The 20775-nt window shown below is 42.9% G+C and overlaps 1 protein-coding gene across 2 annotated transcripts in view; it reads left to right on the top strand.

Annotated features, from left to right (window-relative positions):
• The window catches only part of FER1L6 (fer-1 like family member 6), a 402024-nt gene that overhangs the window by 217078 nt on the left and 164171 nt on the right, over window positions 1–20775 (top strand). For both annotated transcript variants that reach the window (XM_033934878.1, XM_033934877.1), the window contains exon 22: window positions 20598–20747. In XM_033934878.1, the coding sequence (XP_033790769.1) occupies window positions 20598–20747 (150 nt within the window). The remainder of the gene's footprint in view (window positions 1–20597; window positions 20748–20775) is intronic.

The raw sequence follows: 20775 nt of genomic DNA, 5'->3' as shown, positions 1-20775 counted from the left end.
GGGTCCCTTGAGAAGAAAGATATCATCTTCCACCTCGACCCGTCCTGTGATGTACTTAAATGTCTCAATCATGTCTCCCCTCTCTCTACGCTCTTCGAGAGTGTAGAGCTGCAATTTGCTCAGTCTTTCTTCGTACGGGAGACCCTTTAGCCCCGAGACCATCCTGGTGGCCATCCGCTGAACCGATTCAATTCTGAGCACATCCTTACGGTAATGTGGCCTCCAGAATTGCACACAGTATTCCAGATGAGGTCTCACCATGGCTCTTTACAATGGCATCATGACTTCAGGTTTCCTGTTGACGAAGCTTCTCTTGATACAACCTATCATCTGCCATGCTTTAGATGAAGCCTTCTCCACTTGAGTGGCTGCTTTCATGCCAGCACTGATGATTACTCCTAAGTCTCGTTCTGCCGTAGTCCTGGTTAAAGTTTCTCCATTCAGGGTGTAAGTTCTGCAAGGATTTCCGTTACCGAGATGCATGACCTTACATTTCTTGGCGTTGAAGCCCAGCTGCCAGATCAAGGACCAACTTTCTAAAGTATGCAGGTCTTGCTCCATAGCATCCTGTAGATTATAGCCGTTTACTATATTGCATAATTTGGCGTCATCAGCGAATAAGGTTACCTTGCCTTGAAGCCCTTGAGTCAGATCCTCAATGAATATGTTGAAGAGGAGTGGGCCCAGGACTGAACCCTGTGGCACTCCGCTAGTCACCTCTGACATTTTAGAGAGGGTACCGTTAACCACCACCCTCTGAAGTCTGCCACTAAGCCAATCTTTAACCCATGCAGTTAGAGTCTCTCCTAATCCCATCGATTTCATTTTGTTCAGCAGCCTGCGGTGTGGGACGCTGTCAAACGCTTTGCTGAAGTCCAGGTACACGACGTCCAAGGACTCTCCTGAGTCCAGTCTTCTTGTTACCCAGTCAAAGAAGCTGATTAGATTGGACTGGCATGACCTACCCTTGGTGAATCCATGTTGACTGGGATCCCGGAGATTTCCCTCGTTCAGGATCGTATCTAATTTATACTTAATTAGTGTTTCCATGAGTTTACACACTATTGAGGTGAGGCTTACCGGTCTATAGTTCGCAGCCTCAGCCTTACAACCCTTTTTATGTAGAGGAACGACGTTGGCTGTTTTCCAGTCAAACGGAACTTTCCCCGTACTTAGTGAGAGATTGAAGAGCACTGGCAACGGTTCTCCCAGAACATCTCTCAATTCTCTGAGCACTCTTGGGTGTAAATTGTCCGGTCCCATGGCCTTGTTTACCTTTAGCCTTGCCAGTTCGTTGTAGACGTCCCCAGGTGTGAACTCAAAATTCTGAAACGGGTCATCCACGTCTTGTTTTATCTTCAACTGTGGTCCGTGTCCCGGTGCTTCGCAGGTGAAGACTGAGCAGAAATATTCATTTAGTAGTTCTGCTTTTTCTGAATCCGCCACCGCGTAGTTTCCGTCCGGTTGTCTAAGGCGTACTATACCGTCTGTGTTCCTTTTCCTATCACTGATATGCCTAAAGAAGGATTTGTCCCCTTTTTTAATGTTTTTTGCCATAGCGCATACAAAATGGAGTGTGGCGCAATGGTTAGAGCCAACGCCTTAGCACCCTGAGGTTTTGGGTTCAAATCCCCTGCTGCTCCATGTGACTTTGGGTAAGTCACTTAATCCCAATAAATTTCACCAATTTAAATAGAAATGTATGATTGTCAATAAATCGCTCTTATTCTAAATGACCAATGAAGAGGCACAACGTAGGTTTGTGAGGACAAATGAGTCTCAGACCATCCGCTGGGGCTTTTTCCTTTGTTTAGAATAAGAACGATTTATTGACAGTCATACATGCCTATTTAAATTGGTGAAATTTATTGAGATTATGAATTTCACATTTTCATTTTTCTATATTGATGTCACAAAGGGCTAGATTCACCAAGCAAACCGATCGTGTACGATTGGTTTGCAACCCCTTTGTGACCCTCCAACCCAATTCACTAATCTCGTGGCTGATCACCTCCGATCCGATTCCGATCCTCGCATGCAAATGAGGGGAAACAGCATGCAAAGTAAGGAAGGGCCACGATTCACTAACAAAAAGCAGGCACACCGACTGGGCTGGCCGATCCAAAAACAAGAGACTGTTCAGGACCAGTCGCTTGTATAAAAACCCTGCTCTCTACCCCTATTCTCCTGCTCTGGCCGCCCTGCTCTCTGCCCCAATCTCCTGCTCTGGCTGCCCTGCTCTCTGCCCCAATCTCCTGCTCTGGCTGCCCTCTCTGCCCCAATCTCCTGCTCCTCTCTGCCCCAATTTCCTGCTCTGGCTGCCCTGCTCTTGCCCCGAATCTCTCCTGCCCTTCCCCGGACTGCAAGCCTGTGGTTGTAACCTGTGAGTTTAAAGCGGGTTAAAATCACAGGCTCGCAAAAAAAAGTAAAAAAAAAAAAAAGATTTTTTGATGCTCTGCCGGGCACGGAGGGCCAGCGCATGCGCAGACCATCTACAGATGGTCTGCGCATGCATCAGAATCACTAAAGAGTGATCCTGGCAGTCGGTTAGGGGCGTGATCCGATCGCCCTCATTTGCATGAGAGCGATTCGTGAACTATGCCCTTAGTGAATCTTGCCCTTTGCCCCAGGTACTTTAGATAGATTGTGAGAGCACTGAGACAGATAGGGAAAAATTCATAAGTATCTGAATGTAAAAAACCACTTAGAACAATAAACGTGCACAAATTCTCAAGTTAAATCTTTTAGGCAAACTTTAGTTGCTACTTTTTGTTAAATCCGGTGCTAATTAACACCATGGTCCTCAGAGAGCCACACCAAGCAAATGAAATACTCAATTACTAAGTGTGGTAGCCATCCTCATAGGAACCAGCTAACGGTGAATATTTGCATCCGGATCTCTTTATATATATATTTATATATCTTTATATATATATATATATATATATATATAATAAAGTGTCAGTGCTTAATAATAAATAACTAATAACAACTTATCTTTAGAATAGTTCTGTCTGAATCCCCACTGATGCGTTTCATGTTACTTCCTCAGGATCGGGGAACAGATTACAGAACATTTCAAATTCTTAGAGTATGACTACCGTATTTTCACGCATATAACGCGCGCGTTATACATGATTTTACAAACCGAGTATAACCATGTGCGTTATATTCGTGAGCGCGTTGTACACATTTTTTTTTTTACATAGTTCCTCCCCCCCCGACGTCCGATTCACCCCGCAGGACCGCTCGCACCACCACCATCTAAAGAGTGATCCTGGCAGTCGGTTAGGGGCGTGATCCGATCGCCCTCATTTGCATGAGAGCGATTCGTGATCTATGCCCTTAGTGAATCTTGCCCTTAATCCCCCATTGCCCCAGGCACTTTAGATAGAAGACAGAACAGACAGACAGAGAAGGGGCGGGACCGCCGGCAGAGGAAGCAGAAGGACAACGGTAGGCAGCTTCTCCATGATGGGGGTGGGGGTGCGAGCGGTCCTTCGGGGTGGGGTGCAAGTGGTCCTGCAGGGGGGGTGAATCGGATGTCGGGGGGGCATCAGGCTTTCAGGGTGGGGACAGGACTTCAAGGGGGGACAGGACTTCAAGGGGGAGAGGAGAGTCGGGGCGGGCGAAAGGAGAGTCGGGGCGGCCAAAGGAGAGTCGGGGTGGGCGAAAGGAGAGTCGGGCGGCGACGGGAGAGTCGGGGCGGCATGCGCGGTATATAAAAATTTCTTTACATAAATTACAGTTTCCTGCGCGCTATACCCATGTGCGCAGTATATGAGTGAAAATACGGTAATTCCATAGCATTCAAGCCGAGACTTCAATAAATAAAATAAAATAAAACTTTATCATCTGCCCTCGTTCCTAGATAAACTTCTCATTCCTCAAAGTTCTCCACGCACACTAAGATCAACCGACCAAAAACTTCTTTTCATCCCTTCCTTAAAAGATTTCTATTATACACGAAAAGTAAACTTCGCAGTAACTGCTCCTACTCTCTGGAACTCCTTACCACAGCATCTCCGTGATGAACTACGACGTGACAAATTTAAGACTGATCTAAAAACTTTCCTATTCTGCGATGCATTTAATAATCTCTAGATCCATTATTCTTCCTCTTCCTATTCACAACAATCTCTTTGACAAAGCAACCCCTCCCTTTATGTATTATCCAAACCCTACTATCTCCTTTTTTCTTCTTAAATATGTAACTTTACCCATCCCTTTATTAAGAACATAAGAACATAAGAAGTTGCCTCCACTGGGTCAGACCGAGGTCCATCTCGCCCAGCGGTCCGCTCCCGCGGCGGCCCATCAGGTCTGCGACCTGTGAAGTGGTTTCTGACCACTTCTATAACCTACCTCAAGTTCTATCTGTACCCCTCTATCCCCTTATCCTCCAGGAACCTATCCAAACCCTTCTTGAATCCCTGTACAGAGTTCTGGCCTATCACTTCCTCCGGAAGCGCGTTCCATGTGTCCACCACCCTCTGCGTAAAAAAGAACTTTCTAGCATTTGTTCTAAACCTGTCCCCTTTCAATTTCTCTGAGTGACCCCTAGTGCTTGTGGCTCCCCACAGTTTGAAGAATCTGTCCTTATTTACTCTCTCTATGCCCTCTATTCCACCCTCACTTTCCAGTATGTCTGGTAAATGTCTTTTTTATGTTCACACATTATTATTAATCTACCAATTTTTATTTTTCTCAGTTTTCCCTATATTTTTAATCCGTTTGTTAACCGGCCAGATATTAATTTGATGGTTGGTATATCAAAATCAATAAAACTTGAAACTTGAAATAAATAAAATAAGGGCCTTAGGCTCCTAAAGGGTCTTTTTACTGGACTGTGGTTAAAAAATGGTCTTAGCGCACCATTGCACAGATTTTTCCCATGTCCTAAGAGCATTTGTATTGCAGCTGTAAAAATGGTGTTTTTCTGTTTTGTGTATTAATGGCCAATCATTAATGTTCTCACTGTGCCGAGTAATGCTCCAAATAATCTAATACAAACAGTGCTCAGAGTTTCAAATCTCAGACCAGACTTCGGGTCACGTCCAAGTAATGGTAAAAAATATCTTTTACTTATCTGCTTTGATTTAGAAGAAAAGGTCTTGTTTACATGGTCTGAGATTTGAAGCTCTGAACACTGTTTGTATTAGATTATTTGGAGTATTACTCGGCACATTGAGAATGAATACACTGTGCCAGTTTTGCATTTTTTCTAGTGATTGATTTGATCTGGCCAGTTAGGCAATCATAATTTTCCTTTTTTTGTTGTTTTTAGCAATCATTAATGTTGCCATTAGCACACGACCATTATAAATATTAGCACTAGAGAATGACACTGGGACAAATTTTTCCCCATCCCAGCGAGTTCTTTACCTGTCCCTGCCCCATTCCTGTAAACTCTGTCCTCATCTGCACAAGCCTCAAACACTTTAAAATCCTAAGTAGCAACATTCTAGAGCTCAGATTATGATGTCATAATGCCTCATTCCACCAATGCCTAAGCTCCAGCCTCATCTGCACAAGCCTCAAACACTTTAAAATCCTAAGTAGCAACATTCTAGAGCTCAGATTATGATGTCATAATGCCTCATTCCACCAATGCCTAAGCTCCAGCCTCATCTGCACAAGCCTCAAACACTTTAAAATCCTAAGTAGCAACATTCTAGAGCTCAGATTATGATGTCATAATGCCTCATTCCACCAATGCCTAAGCTCCAGCCTCATCTGCACAAGCCTCAAACACTTTAAAATCCTAAGTAGCAACATTCTAGAGCTCAGATTATGATGTCATAATGCCTCATTCCACCAATGCCTAAGCTCCAGCCTCATCTGCACAAGCTTCAAACACTTTAAAATCATAAGTAGCAACATTCTAGAGCTCAGATTATGATGTCATAATGCCTTATTCCACCAATGCCTAAGCTCCGTCCTCATCTGCACAAGCCTCAAACACTTTAAAATCCTAAGTAGCAACATTCTAGAGCTCAGATTATGATGTCATAATGCCTCATTCCACCAATGCCTAAGCTCCAGCCTCATCTGCACAAGCCTCAAACACTTTAAAATCATAAGTAGCAACATTCTAGAGCTCAGATTATGATGTCATAATGCCTTATTCCACCAATGCCTAAGCTCCATCCTCACCTGCACAAGCCTCAAACACTTTAAAATCCTAAGTAGCAACATTCTAGAGCTCAGATTATGATGTCATAATGCCTCATTCCACCAATGCCTAAGCTCCGTCCTCATCTGCACAAGCCTCAAACACTTTAAAATCCTAAGTAGCAACATTCTAGAGCTCAGATTATGATGTCATAATGCCTCATTCCACCAATGCCTAAGCTCCAGCCTCATCTGCACAAGCTTCAAACACTTTAAAATCATAAGTAGCAACATTCTAGTGCTCATATTGTGATGTCATAATGCCTCATTCCACCAAGGCCTAAGCTCCGTCCTCATCTGCACAAGCCTCAAACACTTTAAAATCCTAAGTAGCAACATTCTAGAGCTCAGATTGTGATGTCATAATGCCTCATTCCACCAGTGCCTAAGCTCCGTCCTCATCTGCACAAGCCTCAAACACTTTAAAATAATACGTGTTCAACCCTGGCGCCGTCTTCAGGTGGAGGTGCTAGTGCCAGTGCTTCTCCTCCCCTGTGCCCCCTCGTGTACCTCTTAAAATGTTCACTGGCACAAGCATCATCTTCCACTTGCGGTTCACGCCGTCCCCAGCTTCCTTCTGACATCACTTCCTGGTTGTGGAAACAGGGCGTGACGTCAGAAGGGAGCCGAGGCCAGTGTAAGCAGCAAGTGGAAGACGTTGCTCGTGCCAGTGAACATTTTAAAAGGCGCACAAGGAGCGAGGACACTCAAGCAGCAGGGAAGAGTGAGGGGACGTTCAAGCAGTGGGAAAAATGGGGGCGCATGGCGTGGTGATTAAGGGTGCCATTGCCCTGGGCACCAGTAAGGGAGTGGGGGGGGGGCAGACTGCCCCAGGAACCATCTTGGTGGGGGCACAGCACCTCTGCTCCTCTTGTCCCCGCAATCCTTCCTTGCCACACGTGTGCCTTCCCTTCCCTTTACTGTGCCTCTAAGTCTTCACTGGCTCTCCCTTTGAAGTCACTTCCTGGTCACAGGGGGAAGGGGTGCACACATAGGGGGGAAGGCCCTGAGTGCCTCCCACCCTTTCTACGCCACTGCTGGGCACCAACTTCCCTCGCTACACCACTGCTTTGTTATAACATGAAAAACCTATTTATCTAATCTAATCTAATCTTCCATATGTGAGTCGCACATACCTATACAGGCTCAAGGTGACAGATAAAAAAAGGAAGGGGAGAGTAGTAGGGGAAGGGGGCATGGAGAACCAAGAGAAGGGACTTAGAAGAAGGGAGTGCAATACAGAAATAGAGACAGTTAGTTTTCAAAGAGGTGAGTCTTCAGGTTTTTTCTGAATGTAGTGTAGTTTGTCTCTTTCCTGATAACTTCTGGTAGGTCATTCCAGATTTTTACACTCAGATAAGTTAGCATAGAGTGGAAAATTTGCTTGTAGTTGAGGTAGGTTTAGTTGAATTCTGTTAAGGATTCTTTTTGATGTCGACCAAACATTAAAGAATAATTGGATGGGGGGGGGGTGGTTGCTGAGCTTCCGTATAGAATCTGGTGTAGGATGCATGACGATTTGAAAATTATTCGGGATGATATTGGGAGCCAGTGAAGTTGCCTGATGAAGTTTGTGATTGAGTCAAATTTCTTTAAATTGTAGATTAGTCTAACGGCTGTGTTCTGGATGAGATGTAGTTTGTGGATAAGAGTGGTGTTGATGCCAAGGTAGGCGGAGTTGCAGTAGTCCAGTTGAGGACCATCATCTGAACGATCAGAGCAAAGTGGTGTGGGTGGAAGCATGGTCTAGTCACTCTATTGCAGGGCTGCCCAAGTCCGGTCCTCGAGATCTACTGGCAGGCCAGGTTTTCAGGATATCCACAATGAACATGCATGAGAGAGATTTGCATCCCAAGAAGGGAGTGCAGGCAAATCTCTCTCATGCATATTCATTGTGGATATCCTGAAAACCTGGCCTGCCAGTAGATCTTGAGGGCCGGACTTGTGCAGCCCTGCTCTAGTGAGTCTCAGTTGATGTATATTATACATGGTCTTTTTCCGAAGGTTAGATATTTGTGGTTCCATTGTGTTAGGGCCTCCTAACTCCATTGCATTGTGTATAAAAAGGGTTATCAGTTGTCCGGATTTCCCCGGACATGTATAAGTCCTTTTTTTTTCTAGAAATGATTCATAGTAACATAGTAGATGACGGCAGATAAAGACCCGAATGGTCCATCCAGTCTGCCCAACCTGATTCAATTTAAATTTTATTTTATTTTTTTTTCTTCTTAGCTATTTCTGGGCAAGAATCCAAAGCTTTACCCGGTACTATGCTTGGGTTCCAACTGCCGAAATCTACACCCTCCCAGCCATTGAAGCCCTCCCCTGCCCATCCTCCACCAAACGGCCATACACAGACACAGACCGTGCAAGTCTGCCCAGTAACTGGCCTAGTTCAATATTTAATATTATTTTCTGATTCTAAATCTTCTGTGTTCATCCCACGCTACTTTGAACTCAGTCACAATTTTACTCTCCACCACCTCTCTCGGGAGCGCATTCCAGGCATCCACCACCCTCTCCGTAAAGTAGAATTTCCTAACATTGCCCCTGAATCTACCACCCCTCAACCTCAAATTATGTCCTCTGGTTTTACCAATTTCCTTTCTCTGGAAAAGATTTTGTTCTACGTTAATACCCTTTAAGTATTTGAACGTCTGAATCATATCTCCCCTGTCTCTCCTTTCCTCTAGGGTATACATATTCAGGGCTTCCAGTCTCTCCTCATACGTCTTCTGGCGCAAGCCTCCTATCATTTTCGTCGCCCTCCTCTGGACCGCTTCAAGTCTTCTTACGTCTTTCGCCAGATACGGTCTCCAAAACTGAACATAATACTCCAAGTGGGGCCTCACCAATGACCTGTACAGGGGCATCAACACCTTCTTCCTTCTACTGACTACGCCTCTCTTTATACAGCCCAGAATCCTTCTGGCAGCAGCCACTGCCTTGTCACACTGTTTTTTCGCCTTTAGATCTTCGGACACTATCACCCCAAGGTCCCTCTCCCCGTCCGTGCATATCAGCTTCTCTCCTCCCAGCATATACGGTTCCTTCTTATTATTAATCCCCAAATGCATTACTCTGCATTTCTTTGCATTGAATTTTAGTTGCCAGGCATTAGACCATTCCTCTAACTTTTGCAGATCCTTTTTCATATTCTCCACTCCCTCTTCGGTGTCTACTCTGTTACAAATCTTGGTATCATCTGCAAAAAGGCACACTTTTCCTTCTAACCCTTCAGCAATGTCACTTACATACAAATTGAACAGGATTGGCCCCAGCACCGAACCCTGAGGGACTCCACTAGTCACCTTTCCTTCCTTCGAGCGACTTCCATTAACCACCACCCTCAGGCGTCTGTCCGACAGCCAGTTTCTGACCCAGTTCACTACTTTGGGTCCTAACTTCAGCCCTTCAAGTTTGTTCAACAGCCTCCTATGAGGAACTGTATCAAAGGCTTTGCTGAAATCCAAGTAAATTACATCTAGCATATGTCCTCGATCCAGCTCTCTGGTCACCCAATCAAAAAATTCAATCAGGTTCGTTTGGCACGATTTACCTTTTGTAAAGCCATGTTGCCTCGGATCCTGTAACCCATTAGATTCAAGGAAATACACTATCCTTTCTTTCAGCAACACTTCCATTATTTTTCCAACAACTGAAGTGAGGCTCACCGGCCTGTAGTTTCCTGCTTCATCCCTGTGACCACTTTTATGAATAGGGACCACATCTGCTCTCCTCCAATCCCCAGGAATCACTCCCGTCTCCAGAGATTTGTTGAACAAGTCTTTAATAGGACTCGCCAGAACCTCCCTGAGCTCCCTTAGTATCCTGGGATGGATCCCGTCTGGTCCCATCGCTTTGTCCACCTTCAGTTTTTCAAGTTGCTCATAAACACCCTCCTCTGTGAACGGCGCAGAATCTACTCCATTTTCTTGTGTAACTTTGCCAGACAATCTCGGTCCTTCTCCAGGATTTTCTTCTGTGAACACAGAACAGAAGTATTTGTTTAGCACATTTGCTTTCTCCTCATCACTCTCCACATATTTGTTCCCAGCATCTTTTAGCCTAGCAATTCCATTTTTTATCTTCCTCCTTTCACTAATATATCTGAAAAAAATTTTTATCTCCCTTTTTTACATTTTTAGCCATTTGTTCTTCCGCCTGTGCCTTCGCCAAACGTATCTCTCTCTTGGCTTCTTTCAGTTTCACCCTGTAGTCCTTTCTGCTCTCCTCTTCTTGGGTTTTTTTATATTTCATGAACGCCAACTCTTTCGCCTTTATTTTCTCAGCCACTAGGTTGGAGAACCATATCGGCTTCCTTTTTCTCTTGTTTTTATTGATTTTATTCACATAAAGGTCCGTAGCCATTTTTATCGCTCCTTTCAGCTTAGACCACTGTCTTTCCACTTCTCTTATGTCCTCCCATCCTAACAGCTCTTTCTTCAGGTACTTTCTTCAGAAAGTTTTGTGCTGTTTCAGAATAAAACTGAGTCAGGCCTACTTGCTGACTCAGATTGGGTGGATTTATCTCAGATCCTGGCCACATTGATTGAACTGCAGCTTGTACAAAGAACCAAATGTGCCTGGCGGATTTAGATCTCCCAGCTCAAGTGTGGATAGCATTGCTGCCTTATAGGAAGGGAGATGTATTTTATGTGATGAAAGCAAGAAAGACAAGTACATGTATTTCTGTGCTGACATACAGCAAACCAGTAACTACTGCATTATACTTCTGTCCTTGTTTTTTGTGCAATTTTCACATTCTTGTGATCATCATTATAGTTCAGGTTTCATTTCTTAGCATAGAAATAGAAATAAAGCAAAACAAAGGAAAGGAAAATAAGCTGATATTTTTTTTTCTGGACTAACATATTTTTTTAATAAAGCTTTTGAAGGCAGAGCCTTCTTCAGGTGAGGTATGAGATGACAAAATCAAAATATGTATGTGTTATACGGGTGCTATATTGGGAAGACAGGACCGATGCTAAAAACAAGAATCAGCTCACACAAGAATTATCAAACGCCATAAAGCAAACAAAAAAGTGAGTATTTTCTACTGCATTGCTGACCTTGTGATCAGAGTAACAGAAGCATGATGGCAGATAAAGGCCAAATGGCCCATCTAGTCTGCCCATCCGCAGCATCCTGTATCTCCTCCTTTCTCTGAGAGATCCAACTTATCTGTCCCAGAATTCAGACAGTTTTTGTAAACAATCTCAGGACATAAGTCCTTTTGAAATTAAAATAATGAAATATTTTGACATCCATCTGACAAGACTTAAGAAGAATCTGGGTTTCTTATCACATTATAAACCATGGGTTGATATTTAAAGTGATTTAACTGGGCAGGTGAGCCTCCTGCTCTTCTAACATGGTAACATAGTAGATGACAGCAGATAAAGACCCAAATGGTCCACCCAGTCTGCCCAACCTGATTCATATGAGCCTTGACAAAATTTCATGTGCTCAAATTTAAGCACAGATGAATAGGGGCCAATGGGTGCTTACGCTTTCAATTTATGTTTAAACATGTGCACAAAAGGCCATGCTTGGCACAAAAATCTTGTGCACGTGTCCGGCATTTCACTCTCCCCCCACCGCATTGTGGTAGTCATGGTACATTCCTTTGTTCATTTTGGAAATAATGATGTACTACTGGAGCATTGAACAAGAATTCACTAACACTGCATGAACTCTGCAAAGAAGTGAAGTACCAATGAAGTTTACCCTAAATTGATGTCATTCATCTGTCAATTTAAGATATACTGTTTAGACAAAAAGAGCACTCTATCAAGGGCTGTGTGAGTGGTGCAAATACTGTATAAACAAGTGCAGAAATTGCTCCCAGCTCTCCATCTCCTCTCACTGGTAGTGGTGAAGTGGGCAGAGTGGGAGCACCAGTGGGCAAGTTGTTCAGGGTGCAACTATAGCTTGGTACGGTCCTGACCACTGCTACTCCCTCTACGCTGAGTGGGTGTCCTCCAACTGCATTGCTACCAGTAGAGGGTGATGCTTCAATATTGTGTTTTCAATCACTAGGGAAAGGCAAATTCCCTGGAGTCCTGCAGATTTTGCCTGCCCCTCGCTGCTGAAAATATGATGGTAAAACAGCGCCCCCCTCTGGCAGGACTGTAGATGGAGGACTCCTGCTCAGCTTAGAGAGAACAATGGTCCTGACTAGAGGTTCCCTCGCCTGAACACTAGGGGGTCCTTTTACTAAGGTGCGCTAGCTGATTTAGCTGATTTATACTCTATGGACACGTTAGCGTTTAATGCATGCTAATATTTAGTAAATGAGGAGGTAGATGTTGCTTCCTGCAATGCTCAGTTCTCCTTGGAGAGCTTCTGTCTAAATTATAACCTGAATCAAAATATGCAACACCATGTATCAGTTAGTATAATATTATCTTTACTATAGCTAGGCATTTTGATACTGATCACATGGCATAGATGTAATGGGGACATGAGTTGCCATTCTAACCACAACCAGTCAGGGAGTTTTTCCATAAGTTCTGGGAGGATCCAATACATACCTTGGCGCAAAATATAGGCTTGATGATACATTACATTACATTACATTACATTACATTAGGGATTTCTATTCCGCCATTACCTTGCGGTTCAAGGCGGATTACAAAAGGTTAATTTAAAAAAGAACAGAGTTACAATGATTAGCTAGAGAGGTAAATTTTAGATCTTATAAACGTTTTGCGGGTTGTTGAGGGTGAGGTGGTTTGTAAAAGAGTTAATAGGTGGTCATAGTGGAGATTCTTTTGTTATTATTAATGCAGTAATGGGTAGATCAAATGTCAGTTTTAGAGTTACTAAGAGGTCGTGGTGTTATTGCTGCTTCAGGAATTTCTTGAAAAGTGTGGTTTTTATTTCTTTTCTGAACGTCCTATAGTCTGGGGTGGTCATCAGAAGGTTGGAGATCTGGTTGTTCAGCCTTGCGGCTTGAGTGGCTAGGAGGCCGTCGTGTAGTTTTGTTCTTTTTACTTCCTTGATTGGGGGGGGTATGAATGGGGAGTGCGTTTTTCTGTGTCTGGTAGTGGGTGCTTGGATGAGGCGATTGTTCAAGTATGATGGGCTGTCTCCGTGTAGGGTTTTAAATAATATGCAGTAGAATTTGAATTGGATTCTTTCTTGGATTGGAAGCCAATGTGAGTTGATGAAGGCTTCAGTGATGTGGTCATGTTTTTTCAATGAGTAGATGAGTCTCAGAGCTGTATTTTGGATTGTTTGGAGTTGTCTTATCATAGTTGCAGGGCAAGGAAGGAAGAGGATGTTACAGTAGTCCAATATACCTAGTATTAGGGATTGTACTATAAGTTGGAATTGTGTTCTTTCAAAGAATTTTCGGACTTGTCTCAGATTTCTCATGATTGCGAATGATTTCTGAATTGTTTTATTTATTTGCAGTTGCATAGTGCAGCATCTGTCTATGGTCATGCCAAGTAGTTTTATGGTGGTTTGGATGGGATATTTGATTGCGTTTATATCTAAGTTGGTTGTGGTTTGGACCTTGTCATTTTCGAGGAGGATGAATTTGGTTTTGTCTTGGTTGAGTTTAAGTTTGTGATTTTTCATCCAGGTTGTGACTGTTTCAAGTGTTTGGTGAAGTTTGTCTGTCATGGTAGATTTAGAATGATCGTATGGGATGAGGATGGTGATGTCATCAGCATAACTATAGGTGGTTATGTCCAGATTGTCCAGATGCGTTCCTAGAGAAGCAGTGTAGAGATTGAAGAGGGTAGGGGATAGTGGAGATCCTTGTGGTACGCCGCAGGGGTTTGACCAGGATTCTGACTTTTCTTTGTTTGATTTTACACTGTAGGTTCTGAGTTTTAGGAATCCTTCAAACCAAGAGTATACTTTATCTGAGATGCCTATTGCGTCTAAGATCTGTAGAAGGATGTTGTGGTCCACTAAGTCAAATGCCGCAGTTAGGTCCAGTTGTATGAGAAGCATTTTTTTCCCTGTACTAAGTTGTTGTCTGACGGTATCCATAAGGGAGCCTAGTAGTGTCTCTGTACTGAAGTTTGTTCTGAAGCCTGATTGCATGGGGTGGAGTAGGTTGTGGTCATCTATGTAATCGGTGAGGAGTTTGGCTACTAGGCCTTCTATAATTTTGACATATAGCGGAATTGAGGCTATAGGTCTAAAGTTAGATGGGTGGTTTTGTGGTGCTTTTGGGTCTTTTTGGATTGGGGTGATGACGATTTCGCTGAGGTCAGCAGGGAATTCTGTGAGCGTGAATTGAATCCATTGTAGAATTTTGGTGCGGAATTTTACACTAGAGGTGGTAAGAAGATATGAGGGGCAATGGTTGAGGTCACAGGAGGCATGGCTGTATTTTTTATAGAATTTGTTGAATTCTGACCATTGTATGTTGGGGAATTGAGTCCAAATTCTGTCTGCTGCGGTTGCCTCTTTTCCTGTAGGGTGGATTGTAATTGGGTTTTGATGGGATGGGTTAAGTATGAGAGTGGCTCTGGTGTTGGTAATTTTGTTCTTGAAGTGTTCTGCTAAGAGGGTGGGTGATGGTGGAGGGGTGTTCGTGGTGGTAGTGTATGGTTTGGTGTCTGTTAATTCTTTCAGGATTTGGAATATTTTTTTGGAATCTTGGGTTTCCGTGCCTATGAGATTAGTATAGTAGCTTTTCCTTTTGTCCCTTAGTAGAATTTTGTATTGTTTGTTGATTTTTTTCCAGTCGGTTTTTGTTTGATCTTGGTTCTTTTTTCTCCATTTTCTTTCTAATCTTCTACACTGTCTTTTGAGTTGGAGTAATTCATTATCAAACCATTGGTCTGATTTCCTGCTGGTTCTGGTTTTGGTTTGTAGGGGGGCCAGGTCATCAAGGATGTTGGTGGACACATTTTTCCAGTGGAGGATGAAGTTTTTTGGGTCGCAGTCTTGGATAGTTTCGTCTACATTTGACCAGAAAATGGTTGGGTCAATATGTTTGCGTGTGGTATATGTGGTTTTTTTTGATTGAGGTGTGTGTTTGGTCTTGGTCCAATTGATGTTGAAGTTGTATGTGTAGTGGTCTGACCATAGGGATGGGGACCATGTTCCGTTAGGAGTTTGGATTGTTGGATTGGATGGTTGGTGAGTCATGAATGCAGCAATGTCCAGTTGATGACCTTTTTCATGGGTGGTTTGTGGGTTTAGGATCTGGAAGGATAAGGCATTGAGGAAGGATAGACAGTTATTTGCTGGTGTGGAGGTTGTGTCTTCTAGGTGTAGGTTTAGGTCTCCTAGGATGAGGTTATATTCTGCTGTTAATGAGTTTTGGTAGATGAAGTTTTCAAATTCAGGTCTCACTGTGGTCCAGTTTCCTGGTGTTATGTAGCAGAGTAAGCAGTTTAGTGAGTTTTTTAGTGTTGGGTTTGTGAGATGACACGCTAGGAAATCCATTTGCGGAGTGGATGTTTTTTCAAGTATGTTTAGAGTTAGGGAGTTCTTGATTATTATTGCTAGTCCTCCTCCTCTTTTTTTTTCTCTGCAGGTTACTGTTATTTTGTATCCCGGCGGGCATACTTCTTTTATTCTGGGGTCTGTGTCTGAGGTTAACCAGGTTTCAGTGAGGAATAGGCAGTCAAGTTTTTCTGTTTTTATCCAATTTTTTATGTTTTCTGTTTTGGGTCCTAGAGCTCTGATGTTAACATAGGCACATGTAAGGGAGGTTGTGTCGGTCTGGGGAATGTGAGTTGTTTCCGGGTATATGAGTGTTGTGGGAGTTGGATGAGATTTTGTTTTCGGAAGTGTTGATCTTCTTCTCCAGGTAACAGTGATGGAGTGTTGAGTGCTGGCGTGGTGGTTCGAGTTTCTTAATGTGAGTATTCTTCTGTTGGGAAGTTGGAAGTTGGTTGTACTGGAGGATGTGGTTGTGGTGGGTAAGTTATTTGCTGCTGCTTTCCAACTAGAAATGAGGAGGATTATCAAAAGGGTGGCTAGTGTGTGTGTATGCAGGGAGAGCTTCATTTTTGATGTCTGGTTCGGAGTGTTAGGTAGACGGAATGGTTCTCCCTTTGGGTCCCGGTTGGCTCGGGAGTGGCTGGTTTTTTCGTGCTGGGAGGAGGGGGAGGAGCGGGGATCTCACGCTCCTTACCTTATATTAGAAGTCGGCAGGAGGTCCTGTGGTGTGGTCTTTGGGGCGTAGGTGTTCTCGGTTCCCAGGTCCGCAAGTGCTCCTCTCAGGCGCTCCACGAAGGCGCTCACTAAGGCGCAGGCGCCTTTGTCGTGCGCCTTCGTCGGCACGCCGAACGGCGGCGCGCCGTTGGCGCTGTGTCTTTTTTTAAGTATTTGTCCTCCTGCGGGATCGGGGGGGCGGAGCAGGGCTCCCACGCCGGCCCGGTCGTGCTGCAAGATGGAGGTGCTGGCGCTGTGTCTTTTTTAAAGTATTTGTCCTCCTGCGGGATCGGGGGGGCGGAGCAGGGCTCCCACGCCGGCCCGGTCGTGCTGCAAGATGGAGGTGCTGGCGCTGTGTCTTTTTTAAAGTATTTGTCCTCCTGCGGGATCGGTGGGGCGGAGCAGGGCTCCCACGCCGGCCCGGTCGTGCTGCAAGATGGAGGTGCTGGCGCTGTGTCTTTTTTAAAGTATTTATCCTCCTGCGGGATCGGGGGGGGCGGAGCAGGGCTCCCACGCCGGCCCGGTCGTGCTGCAAGATGGAGGTGCTGGCGCTGTGTCTTTTTTAAAGTATTTGTCCTCCTGCGGGATCGGGGGGGCGGAGCAGGGCTCCCACGCCGGCCCGGTCGTGCTGCAAGATGGAGGTGCTGGCGCTGTGTCTTTTTTAAAGTATTTGTCCTCCTGCGGGATCGGGGGGGCGGAGCAGGGCTCCCACGCCGGCCCGGTCGTGCTGAAAATATGATGGTAAAACAGCGCCCCCCTCTGGCAGGACTGTAGATGGAGGACTCCTGCTCAGCTTAGAGAGAACAATGGTCCTGACTAGAGGTTCCCTCGCCTGAACACTAGGGGGTCCTTTTACTAAGGTGCGCTAGCTGATTTAGCTGATTTATACTCTATGGACACGTTAGCGTTTAATGCATGCTAATATTTAGTAAATGAGGAGGTAGATGTTGCTTCCTGCAATGCTCAGTTCTCCTTGGAGAGCTTCTGTCTAAATTATAACCTGAATCAAAATATGCAACACCATGTATCAGTTAGTATAATATTATCTTTACTATAGCTAGGCATTTTGATACTGATCACATGGCATAGATGTAATGGGGACATGAGTTGCCATTCTAACCACAACCAGTCAGGGAGTTTTTCCATAAGTTCTGGGAGGATCCAATACATACCTTGGCGCAAAATATAGGCTTGATGATACCTATAAAAGTTTGGAAAATTTACCCCTCCCTCTGAAATTGATCTTTGTAGGGATACCAAAGCCACTCCAGGAGTTTTACCCAGCCAAATAAATTTTAAAAGAATGCTATTTAATTTACTATAAAAGGACCCTTGAAAATATACCGGCAACATACCCATCTGATAACAAACCACAGGCAAAATCATCATTTTAATAGTTTGGACTCTTCCCCACCACGAAAGCTGTAAAGGATTCCATTGCTCACACATTTCCGTAACCTTTTGTAATAACGATTTTTCATTTGTTTTCATTGTTTCATCCAATGTACTTTTAATCCAAATGGCTAAATACTTTAATCCATCCTCCTTCCAAAGAAAGGGGAAAGAATCAAACAAACCTTTTGTACAATGAACATTAAGTGAGAGAATTTCTGATTTATTCCAATTTATCTTATAACCTGAAAATTTTCCAAACTTCTCAATTAATTCAAGTAAGCAAGGAATGGTTATCTCAGGATTTCTCAAATAGAGCAATATATCATCCGCATAAGCTGAAATCTTATATTCCCGATCTTTATGAGGAATACCCTGTATCTCCTCTGTCTGTTGAATGGCTAATAAAAAGGGTTCCAATACAATGTCAAAAAGCAGAGGAGATAAGGGACAGCCTTGTCTAACTCCCCTCTGCAACTTGAAAATTTCTGAAAAATTATTATTAATATATAATTTAGCAACAGGAGAGCTATACAAAGTTTGAACCATTTGAACAAATCCTGATCCAGTACCAAACCATTCCATCGCTTGATACATAAAGGTCCATTCAACACGATCAAAAGCCTTCTCTGCATCTAGAGATACAGAGAAAACTGGGTCTTTTAAGGCTTTGGACAAAGTCAACATATGCAATGCAAGCCTAGTGTTGTTAGAAGAATGTCTTTGAGCAACGAATCCTGTTTGATGCATACCAATAATAAATGGGAGAGCTTTAGCTAAATGAATAGCCAAAATCTTAGCTAAAATTTTCCCATCAACATTAATTAAAGAAATAGGCCTGTAATTTGAAACCAGTGTGGGATCTTTATTTGGCTTTGGCAAAACTATAGTTAATGATTCAGCCATGGTTCCCGTAATACAACCTTTAATAAGTTGGGTCTTATATAAATTTAATAAATATGGTAACAGGGTAATTTGAAATGATTTATAAAACTCTACAGTAAAACCATCTCCACCTGGAGCGGATCCAACTCTAGCTATAGTAAAGATAATATTATACTAACTGATACATGGAAAACTTTACGGTATGTAAGTAATTTAACAAATATTCCAATTTATAAATCTACCAAGCAATCTATATGGGTAAACTCTAAGATCCAAATTGGCGGAGAAAGGCTAGTCTGGAAACATTGGATGATAGCAGGAATACGTATATTGGATGATGTTATTTCTAATGGTACCATGCTTGAATTTTCACAGTTGCAACAGAAATTTGGTCTTAATAAATCAGAAAATTTTAGATGGTTGCAACTGAAGCATGCCATTCAGGCGGGGTTCCCTGAATGGAAAAATCTTAATAATCATTATAGTATGGAGTTTCTTTGTTTCCAGACAGACTTCTTGGGTCACCAGGCCGCCCAGTGGTATAAAATATTAAATGGATTTAATAAAAAGAAATTAAAAACTGGACTAAGAGATATTTGGAGTATTGAGATTAAGCATGAAATTACTGCATCTCAATGGCCACGAATTTGGTCTTGGAGGATGAGATGTACGGTGTCAGCATCTATGAGACAAACTTGGTTTTTTCTGTTGCATAGAGCGTTGTGGACCTCTGTTAGATTGCAAAAATTGAATAGTTCTTTGTCTAATAGATGTTGGCACTGCCATCTAGAAGCAGGAACTTTTAGATCATTTATTGTTTCATTGCCCATATATTATGAATTTTTGGAAATCAATTTGGGAACAAATTAATAATTTATTAGATAACCCAGTGGCATTATTCTATGATACTGTGATTTTTGGTATGGAAATGAGAGCAAAAAGTCAGATTTCTGCGAACAACAATAAATTGTTACTTATAATGACGGGTGTTGCCATTCAGCAAATTACATATAATTGGAAGGATTGGAGGAGACTAAATTACAGTTTTTGGTGGAACTCTTTGTGCCATATCTATAAAATGGAAAGATTTATTGCAGTACAAAGAGGATATTTCAAGAAATTTCAGGATGTGTGGAAACCATTAGCAAAATTTTGTAAGGATTAGTTGAAAATGTTTCCCTTTAATGTATCAATTAATTTGGGTAGGGTGAGGGATATTTTATTAATATGTTTTTTTATATGATTATGGAATATATGGTAAGGAGGGGTGGGAAGGGGGAGGGATAAAAATTTATGTACTATACAAATGATAGAATGTTAAATGATGTATTTATTGTTAATGCGATTGAATATACATATACATTTAATGTAATTTTGAAAATGAATAAAGAATTAAAAAAATATATATATATGCAACACCCTTATATCAAAGTAACACACTCCTTAGATGATAGAAGGGACTAAAGCACCATTGTCACATGTTACAAACTCATGTGACAACTCATTGTACCGGCCTCTGACAAAGCAATGCTCAATGATCTGTTAAGTACCCAGAAGGAAGGAAAAAGCCTCAGAACCCCTCCCACACCAACCTTAGTTGAACGAAGTGTGAGAATTCAACCAGGGTAAATCACCTCATTGGCATTAAAAAAAAAAATGTTTTTATATTTATCCATTAACAACTAAGTGAATTAAGGCCTCCTTTTACAAAACTGCTCTAGCAGTTTCTAGCACAGGGAGCCCGCGCTGCTCCCGAAGCTCATTGAGTTTCTATGAGTGTCGGGAACAGCGCGGGCCATTCAGCGCAGCTCCCTGCGCTAGAAACTGCTAGCGCAGTTTCGTAAAAGGAGGCCTAAGTGAATAAGTAAATTATAACCTGGCCATTCCTGCTCTTGTCTGTGATATTTCAAAATTAGATCTCAGCGTAATAAAACTACTAAGAGATTTAGCTGTTTCTGCTCTCTCTGTTCTATAATAAGATTGTATAAATCATCATTTTATGTCCGTTCTAGGGTAAAGCAGAATACATTGGTTCCACAGTGGCTGCTCCTATGGTTACACTAGCTAACCAGACCTACAGTCCCCCCAAACTATCCTACTACCCCATTTTCTGTGGAAATATGTCTGGAGGGGACCTTCTGGCTGCATTTGAGTTGTTGCAGGTGAGGTGAAAATAGCTATAAATGTGTT

The sequence above is a fragment of the Geotrypetes seraphini genome, chromosome 2, assembly GCF_902459505.1.
Source record: "Geotrypetes seraphini chromosome 2, aGeoSer1.1, whole genome shotgun sequence".
NCBI classification, from domain to species: domain Eukaryota; kingdom Metazoa; phylum Chordata; class Amphibia; order Gymnophiona; family Dermophiidae; genus Geotrypetes; species Geotrypetes seraphini.
This window is presented reverse-complemented; position numbering and strand designations above follow the sequence as displayed.